The sequence below is a fragment of the Nelumbo lutea genome, chromosome 5, assembly GCF_056320005.1.
Source record: "Nelumbo lutea isolate HS-2025 chromosome 5, American lotus-T2T, whole genome shotgun sequence".
In the NCBI taxonomy this organism is placed as follows: Eukaryota; Viridiplantae; Streptophyta; class Magnoliopsida; order Proteales; family Nelumbonaceae; genus Nelumbo; species Nelumbo lutea.
Window position 1 is genome coordinate 78978794 of NC_142688.1, and position 9744 is coordinate 78988537.

The following is a 9744-nucleotide window of genomic DNA, read 5'->3' on the forward strand; positions in this document are numbered from 1 at the left end:
TGGCGCTGGGATGCGTTGCCTTGGAGCCTAAAAGAGGACGACGAAGTCCTAGACTTGCTATCATAAAGAGTTGAATTGTTTCTGTATCATGAGATGGTTCTAAGGCTCGTTGAGTGGAGAGACACACTAGAGTGGGAACCCCTTGAGAGGGAGTGAGTGTTGGAATGGTTGGAGATGTTCTTTAGAGGAACCATTATTGGATCATAGATAGAGGAAGGAGGGAAACCAGAGGCTTTTCATGTTGTTTCCCACATACAAAACCAATATGATACCATGGGTGTTCAAATTCGGTTCTTAAACTGAAAACCAAACCGAATAAACCAATTTGGTTTAGCTATTTTGTTTTCGGATCGGTTCAGTTTGAGAAAAATTCAATCAAACTGAACCAAAAACTGAATTTACCAAAATAAATATATATGTATTTATATTTTAATTATAAATGTTGATATATTTTAATAATAATTATTATTAATATAAATATAAAATATAATTATATTTTTGCTAACCAAGCTAACCGAATTGATTTTGATCATTAAAATGACCTAACCAAAATGTCGATTAGGTTCTTTTTCCAACCCGAACCGAACCAATCAAATGAACACCCCTATCTGGTGCAATCTAAGTCGAGGTGGACAAGCAATAGATGAAGTCCTAACGAGTCTGAGTTGAGGTGGATGAGTTGAGTTGGATGAGGTGTGTTGGAAAAGGTGATCAATTCATTGACATGCAAAAGCCAAAGTTAGAGGTCCCAAGGTGGTTTCGTATAGATGAGTACTTTGATGCTCAAGTTAGTAAAGAGGAAGACTAGAGAGTTAGAGAACAAGAATGCCAAAAGTGAAGAGTGAAGAAGAGGTTTACCTTGGATGGTAATCCCTTTTATGCTTAAGGGAAATGCTATGGTGCTCCTCACATTTTGAGGCACATGATGTGCAATGAGGTAGTCGTCGTTTGATATCTTAGGGCGGCTCCGCATTGCTCTCTTCAAGAGGACACTAGAAGCCCATCATTCACAACGTGCTCTCCCTCAGCTCAAGGTCTTTAGTGCGTGTAACGGTTGGAGCCATCTAGATCGAACCCATGGTTAGATCCTTAGCCACGTTAGCCTTCCATGTGGCAGTTCAACCCTACCGGGCTATGGCCCCATCTGGTACTATGTCAATTTCAAAACATGGTTTCACTCTCAAGTTTCTGAAGAATTTTAGTGATTTCAAATTCTAAAATAAAAAATATAGAAATCAACCATGTCATTGAGTTGAATACCCCATTAGTAAGGAGCGATAGGGAGAGAGTTGATGCAATAAATGTTGCCATATGTTAAAAAAATGATAAATTTTATATTCAGAATTAAAACTTTTAATGGCCAATAATAATTGATAAAATCACCAAAAAAATGAAATTAAAAAATGGAGCATATTCTTTGATATAAAATTTAGGATTGGACATATGGTCAATCTAGTGGCTCACCTATTGATTGGACAACCTACTTGGCCACAAGATGCCTCTTTGTGACAGGGAAATTTGAATGGTTGAATTTATTATTAATTAATTAAAAGTATTCAAAGTTATTGATAATATTTAAAATTTTAATAATTGAATTTTATTATCAATAATTTTTTTAATAAATTTAATTTTATTAATAATTTGTAGTAATTTTAATAACTATAATAATTTGTTAATTTTATTATTTTTAAATGAAATTTTGAATGATTTTAAATAAATAAAAATAATTATAAAAGCTAACATTTTTATTAGTTTCACTAATAATTAACAATTACATAGGAATGGCAAGGGGGCGGGGCACCCCATCCATATCACCACCATATAGTCAAGATATTCTACCCCATCCCCACCTCGTCCCTAGTGGTAGGTGGGTTCAGGGCAAGGCACCCACTCCCCGTTTAGAATGGAGAATCCTTGAATTTCTCCGCCTCATCCTCAATGTCGTGTGAGTTCAAGGCTAGGATTGGGAATCCTCAAATTTTCCCTGCCCTATTCCTAGTATCGAGTGGGATCAAGGCAAGCCACCCACTCCCCGTCCAAGGTTTTTAAAAACCGTTGTTTGGTTTGATGGTTCGATCGCCCAGGTTAGTAGTTCGCCAACCAAGTCAACTATTTTTGGCCAAAAAAGCAGTTTTGGGTGAAATAAAACCAGTCAAGTTATTTTATAATTTCTTTATAATATTTAAATAATTTTTAAATTTATTAATTCAAACTTTCTTTGGATGGATATAGATAAAAAGTGGGGGGAGAGGATAAATAGGAATTAAAGACCGTTTAGAAGAAAGTGGGGGATAATGTTGCCACTTGGCAAGGTAGGGAGAAGATAAATAAAAACTAGAGATAATTAAGGAGAAAGTGGGAGATTATGGTGCCACTTGACTAGACATTAGAAAATCAAATATCTCTTTTTTTTTTTTTATCTAGTGGTTGTTATAGATAGATTAGCCTATGTTGTTTACAATTATATGGAATTAAAAAAATAAAAATTAAAAAAAACATAAAATTAGAATGAAGGGTTTCCTACAAGGAGAGGGCTGTTGACATAGGCGAACCCAATTATAAAGTCTGCTTAAAGGAGTAAAAAGTCTAAAAATTAGGAGATATTAAGCCTTAATTAGGGGGCATTTGGCAAGTCTTTTTAAGTGGTCTTTCAAGCTTTTCAAAGCTTGGAAGACTTGGTTTTGAGCTTTTGCATACCCCCCTCCAAAAAAAAAAAAAGGCTTCTTAGATTTGTCCATAGGGATGACAATTTTCACAATAAAATCGGGGGGTCTTGCCCTACTTGAATAGCGCTGGTTTTTCTTGATCTTAAATGGGAATGGGGAAAATATTTTTGTTCGAATCAGGAACATGGTTTGTTTATAATTCCCCGAACCTTCCCTAAACCTAATGGTAAATTAGTAAAATATTCCTAAGTTTAATATTACTTTTTAAAATATTTTTAAGTTTTCTTTAAATTTCTAAAGTTCTAAGACCTTATAATTCCATTTCTAAAATACCTCTAATTCATCATAATCTAAATTCTAAAATATCCTAAAATTAAATGTATTTTTACATGTATACCTCGAGGTGGAAAAATTTGGATGCCATGCCCCGAACCCGCCTCACCACCAAAGATGGGGCTGGAATGGGGTGGAGAGTAGACCTGTTCACAGGTTGGGCTTTCACCTACTAATTTTCACCTTTCACTCACCGTCGATCCTGGTTGCCTGATACCGGTAATGGAGGATGTGAGAGCTGGGGTTTGCTCCGGTCGCCGCTGTTAAGGAATGAGGAGGGGACTCAGAGGTTTGCTCTGGTCACCGCTGCTGTTGTTTGCTTCGGTAGATGCTTGCCAACTGCGTAGAAGGGTTGAGGAATGAGGAGGGTACTCAGGGATTTGCTCCGATCGCTGCTGCTGGGGTTAGCTCCGGTAGATGCTCGCCGGCTGCGAAGAAGGGTAGAATAATGAGGGAATTCAGGGGAGCCATTGAAAGGTTGGGGGGAGGAAGAGTATCGATTGGAAATTTGGAATTTGGGTTAGATTTACAAAATAAAAAATATTAATATTATATATTGTTGGGTCGGGCTGGGTTCGGTCCGGGCTTTCATGTAAAATTCTGAATCCGACCCGAAATTAGGTCGGGCTTAGAGCATTGGGCCTGAGCCCGGGCTCGTGGGCCTAATATATGTCAAAGTCCATCCTGGTCCGCTCCGGTCTGTCGGGCTACCCGGCCATGACCAGATGTGGTAGAGAGTATATCGTAGTTTGGGGGCGGGGATGGGGAGGAAGCATTGCCCCGCCCCGAATCCGCCCCGTTGCCATTCCCATCTCCAGGTCTTTTTTGAGCATGGATCGTTTGAGAAAGGGTATTCGAAAAACCCTCGTTTCCACTCTGGGTTTTGGCTAAGGAATCCGCACCAGGTATGGAGTCCTCCGACCTCTTCTTTCTTCTTCTTTTTCTCTTCCTTCAGTTTTCTCATTCTTTCTTCGATCCAAACTCTACTCGTACCTCTTTCAGATCTGATTTCTCCCCTCTCTCTCACTTGCTCTGTCTGAAGCTAGGAAATCTGATTCAAAACCAGGTATGGTCTCCATCATTTGACGGTGATACGATCTCCTGATTTGCTTGTAGAACAATTTTTAGTTTGCTTTATATTTTTAGTTGAATTTCATCAAAATGAATGTTTACAGAAGGCTGAAGAGGGCAATTTGTAGAACAATTTCATCAAAATGATCTCCCGATTAACAGATTAGTTAATAACTACTGTTAGATACCCTTTAGGGTTGTGGAGTAGTGCAGTAAATTCTAGAATGATGGAATGAATCTTTATCTTGAAATTCCTATTTAAATTTGTTTCCACCATCCAAAACCTAGTTCCTATTTAAGCTTAAAGCTTGGTGAAACTTGTTTCCACCGTATCAGACCAGTTCATAGAACTTGTTTAGACTTTCCAAATGATTTCAACATCAGCTCAGACCAGTCTAAATTGATGTCTGGAACCTTTTAATTTATTTGCATCATAATATTGGACCCAGTGTATGTCATTTTGAACGATTCATAAAATGTTTTTCTATTCTACTTGAGTATGTAAAATTTTCTTGGATTTAAACAACTTCTGGACTGGTATCCATAATAAAAGTTTCCAATAGCCTATTCTGACATGGAGTCCATGAAGTTGGAGCAAAGAACAGAAACTTTTACCTGTTATCTCATGGGATTCAAATAGTTTGTTCATCTTTGATACCTCATAAGATTTGAATATTATTAAAATTTTGGTGGTTTGAAACTTCAGGAGTTCTTGGTTTCCCTTAAAGGCTTAAAGCCGTTTCTATCTATTTACCTGTTTCTTTTGGTTAATAGTTTATTCCATGTCTTAATTGTTGAGTCCTTAGTGAAACTAATAGTCTGTCTAAGAGATTGTAACCATATCTAGGCTTAATACTCATCACCCTTTAAAGCTGGTAAACCTATGGATGTGATAAATTAGAGGCTTCTTGTGCTGACGAACAACCTTCTGAAATGAGATATTGTAAGTATGTCTTCTAGCTAGAAGATAAGAAGAAACCTGAAGGAAAAGAAAGGAAATGAATGTTCTTGAATTGTGGGGTGTGGGTGTTTTCCTTTCAAATCTGTAATTTCTCATGTGATTTCCTCGTGAATCTGCTACTATGAGTTACTTTTTTCAAACCTTAAATCTCCGTTTTGCTTTGTAGTATGGTTTGAATCTTGCTTTGTTTGCAGTTGAGGAGTACTACTGTTAATTACCTTTGTAGCCTGAATCTTGCTTTGTCTGCATATGATGTATTCTACTATTTAATTGGCAATCAAATCTGAAATTTCTCATGTGATTCTATCATGAATTTGTTACTATGCATTAAATCTTTCAGACCTGAAATCCACCATTTTCCTTTGTAGCATGGCCTGAACCTTGTTTTGTTTGCACATGATATATGCTACTATTTATAATTCTCCTATGATATATGCAACATATCCTTCTAAAAAGTCTGTTGCATTGTAAAACTATGGTAGTGCAAATGATTTGGGTGCAAATTCTGAGTTATTTTTGTTTAGTTCAAAATTTCCCTTATTTTTGTTTGATTGCAGTATAGATGAAGTAAAATAAGGCATAAAGCAATCTGTTATCAGTCATCACCCATCCATTCTGCAGACATTAGCTGCAACGTGAGGCCAAACCAAACCATTCAACATTCTTATGATTGTGTTCTAGATTCAACACTGATCATCAGTACTTCACTGTCAGCAATTATGAATTAGTTTTGGGTATATGGTTCCGATTGAATAACCATTTTATTTAATTTTATTTTTTTTCTAAAATGTGTTGTGTTTTTATTTAGGGTTTTTTTATTTATTCTTCCACCTCTGAAATTTTTATGAGTTTGTACGGTTGGCAACATTGACAGGTGGGGGAATCTATCACAATTCAAGGGGGGGTGGTATTATAGTATAGGTGGGGGTTTATTACAATACATTAAAAAAACCAATAAAATTTTCTAACGGGGAGCAGACCATAAATATCCCTTTTATTTAGTAACATGTATTGGATTGTTTGTGTTAAATTATTTGTCAGAAAGGAAGTTTCATATTAAACTAGTTGCATGTATCGAAATAGTTACTTATTATGTGATGAATTATATGGGGCCCACATTGATTTTTTGTACAGGTGAATGTGGGAGTGGGGCCCCTAGGTTATAACCACATATGTCAATGTGTAAATGGGGACTACATTGATATCTTGTATAGGAAAATGCATGAGTGAGACAATTATCAAAAAAAAAAAATGCATGAGTGAGACAATTATCAAAAAAAAAAAAATGCATGTGTGAGACCCACTTTAATATTTTGCATAGGTAAATATGTAAGTGGTGCTCACAAGTACTATTTGCATGTTTTAATGTGTTATTGGGTCCCACACATGACATTTCACATGTATGTAAGAAATGTGTAAGAGTGGGGCCCATAGATGATAACCACATAAGTCAATGTGTAAATGGGGACTACATTGATATCTTGTATAGGAAAATGCATGAGTGAGACCCACTTTAATATTTTGCATAGGTAAATGTGTTAAGTGGTGCCCGCAAGTATTATTTGCATGTTTGAATGTGTTACTGGGTCCCATACATGACATTTTAGATGTATGTAAGAGATACCCACAAGTACGCTTGTCAAACGGTCTTCTAGTCTTTTTAGATTTTGAGAAGATCTTTAAAAAATTCCAACCAAACAGTCTTTGGTCTTTGAAGTTCTATTTGTGAAAGCTCATCAGCCTTTTTCGGTCTTGAGCTTTTGGAAGATCTTCCAAAAAATACTGTCCAAATGCCTCCTTAGTTTCTAGATTGAAGCATTCTTATCAATTGTGTTTCTGTAAAAAAGTTCTAATTTGTTTCTCTCATTTGTGATTCCATGTAATTGTCTTAGTTCCAGTTAAAAAGAACTTTTTTTTTTTCCGCATTTGGTTATTGGATGTGAATTATTCTTAGAATGGCAAAAACTCTAGATTCTTAAGATGTCCTGTTACAGGGAACAGATTTGACTGGATAATTTCTGCTACTTTATTCTTGTTTTTAATGTAGGAGCAACCTTGATTAGATGCTGATGCACAACTCTATCTGTAATAGTGTGCAGGGAGTAGATAAACAAGCAGTTGAGTAATCTCAGAAAATAGACAGTGAACGAAGATGAACACGGATATCACAGCATCAGTTAAGCCTGAGTACCCGGTCATCGACAGAAACCCTCCTTTCACCAAGACGGTTGCCAATTTCAACACACTCGATTACTTTCGCTTCATTACCATTACTGGCATTTCTGTCACTGTTGGATACCTATCTGGTTGCACTCTGTTATCCTTCTTACCATTTCCCTTTTCTTTTTGTATGTATGTTCTGAAGTTTATTATTCCTCTAGTGGTTTTAGATTGATAAAACATTCTTCACTGTGGTTCTTTTTGCAGGAATAAAACCCAACATTAGAGGTCCATCGATGGTGACTGGAGGTCTGATAGGGCTAATGGGTGGATTCATGTATGCATACCAGAACTCTGCAGGGAGGCTCATGGGTTTCTTTCCTAATGATGAAGAGGTAGCCCAGTACAAGAAATGAAAAGAGATCCCTGTTTAAATGAACGAAAGGAGTTCAACTGGGGTCTTTATTTTTTTTCAAGACATTGGTAATCTTAATAATCATATTGTTCTTCTTGTTTGTTGAACACGTTAAAATTGCTATTACATTATTGGGTTTGACCTTTGAGTTTATTTGTTACTTGAGTCTCGAATGAAAACTTGCATTGACTACTCCCATTTCTGGAAGCTTACAGTGATACCTGTATGATATTTAGGTTACACAATTTTTTTTTTCTTCTTGGGGGCCATTACATGGTGTAATGGTAAAACCTCAAGCTGGCAAGCATGAGAACATGGGCAAGTCTAAAGCAGCCACTTTGTGCAAAAAAAAGGCTAAAAGTTAGGACCACATCTAGTTTTCCCCTCACAGGACCCCAGATAGGTGGGACCAACATTGGGCAATGACCTTTTTTTTTTTCTTTTCCATGCATGGTAGTAATTCTATAAATTCTTCCTGATTATCTGGAATTGACTGGTCCTGGCAAAATATGGTGGGGTGACAGAGACAGGCAAGTGAGAATACGTGTTATTTTATTTTATTTTTACATTTTGGGGGGAGGGAAATAATGCACAAATTTAGTTGTAGATGGGCCAGACAAGAACTGCTTTATTGTTGTAGTTTTCATTGTTAACTACCTTTGTATCAAAGCACTTGCATACTAACTGGTTCAGCTGAGTTGCAATTCCGTTTACAGTTTTTTATGTCCTAGAATGTATCTAGCAAACTTCCATTTGGTTAGATTTCCAACTAAGTGCAGTTACATTTTCTGGCTTTCTCAGCTCCATGCTGTGTTATACATCTCTTGTGTAGGTTTCCTGTACTAGCTCCAGCTAGTGGACAGGGGTTTCACTTTATGTCGATAAACAACTTTCCTACCAAAAGAAAAAAAAAATTAGTTAGGATTGTTATTTTTGTATTTAGGTTAGGAAGGAAATGGTTGTAATATGGTGATAGATATGATGGAATCCTTGCGTTGTAAGATATCTAAGACTATAGTGGTACTAAATCTATGGAGCAGTGAAGACTTTGAACGTTTTGAACAAGAGTTATCTCTTTTGGGCTCAGAGCCAGAAGTTCTTTTTCTCCCTCACTGGCCTTTTGGTTAGCATTAAAAGATTGTATTTACTTAATTACTTCTAACCTCAGATTCAGATTATGGTCTTTTCTACAGGTGAGGACCAACCCATAATATCCCCCATTCCTTTCCTTCTATTGGATTCTGATCATTGGATGAAATATCCACTCTTTTTCCAATTCTTTGCCATTACCATCTCACTTCTATACAGCTTTTCATCAACCATAAGTTTTGCTTTATTCCCTCTAACTGACCTGCTACACTTCCATCACCATTCACAATGATTTCCCTGTCATTCCCTTGCCTTTATCTTAGCTTCTATCACTGCAATTGCAGGAGTGCAGGAGCATTATGACATCTGTGATCCATTCCATACTACTGGCATTGTTCAAGTCCGATGTTTTAAAATGTGGAGTTGTGATGAGAGGCATTCTACCATCCTACAGTGTGAGGCTTAAACCAGACTGAAAGAGGTGTAAGACTTCTGAGCATAGATTTTTGACATTTATCAATAAATAAATAAATAGAAAAATATAGTAACTATCACATAAAAATAGAAAAATATGAAAAATTAGAAAATTTCATATATGCAATTTCTAATAATATAACCATAACATTTAAATATGGAATTCAAGTATCACCGCATTAAGTATTATCAGCAACCAATACATCATTTGCAAATCAAAGTTTCAGAAATAACAATTCACATTAATTGTGTAACATTAGCAGTGAGTGTATCATCACACATTCATATGAATGTAATGCATTAAACACTTTGGTGTGCCCAGTTCTATTTATAACATTTTATTTAAATATTACTAAAACAAGTTCAGAGAGCTTTCATTCTCAGTATTATGTTAATACTATAATAGAAACACAATAAAATGGTTCTCCAATTTCTTTTAGTTATAACAGCATATGAGGCATGAATGCCTCCAGTGCCCATTAAAACACTCAAAGCTTTGTGCATGTCAATGGACTTGTATGCTTGTTTTTTTTTTTGGTTTTTGTTTTTTCTTGATAGGTGCTTGGTTCCTTCAA

At 36.1% G+C, this 9744-nt stretch overlaps 1 protein-coding gene across 3 annotated transcripts; it reads left to right on the top strand.

Moving 5' to 3' along the window:
- Nucleotides 1–3090: 3090 nt before the first annotated feature.
- On the top strand, nucleotides 3091–7804 carry LOC148853023 (NADH-ubiquinone oxidoreductase). 3 transcript variants are annotated; one of them, XM_088942974.1, is made up of 5 exons: nucleotides 3756–3904; nucleotides 4002–4065; nucleotides 5589–5765; nucleotides 7124–7337; nucleotides 7459–7804. In XM_088942974.1, exons 4-5 carry the CDS (start codon nucleotides 7184–7186, stop codon nucleotides 7605–7607), a joined length of 303 nt encoding a protein of 100 aa, XP_088799100.1. In that variant the 5' UTR covers nucleotides 3756–3904; nucleotides 4002–4065; nucleotides 5589–5765; nucleotides 7124–7183; the 3' UTR covers nucleotides 7608–7804. The 3 variants fall into 3 exon arrangements, with proteins under 3 accessions (XP_088799099.1, XP_088799100.1, XP_088799101.1); XM_088942975.1 differs by having other exon boundaries at nucleotides 5589–5666; XM_088942973.1 differs by lacking the exon at nucleotides 5589–5765 and having other exon boundaries at nucleotides 3091–3904.
- The last annotated feature ends 1940 nt before the right edge of the window (nucleotides 7805–9744 follow it).

What these genes read in the sequence shown, in the direction of transcription:
- LOC148853023 (XM_088942973.1), top strand. Translation starts at nt 7,184, where the DNA reads ATGAACACGGATATCACAGCATCAGTTAAGCCTGAGTACCCGGTCATC. An exon ending in CACTGTTGGATACCTATCTG is followed by an intron (nt 7,338 to 7,458) that starts GTTGCACTCTGT and finishes TTCTTTTTGCAG; the next exon opens with GAATAAAACCCAACATTAGA.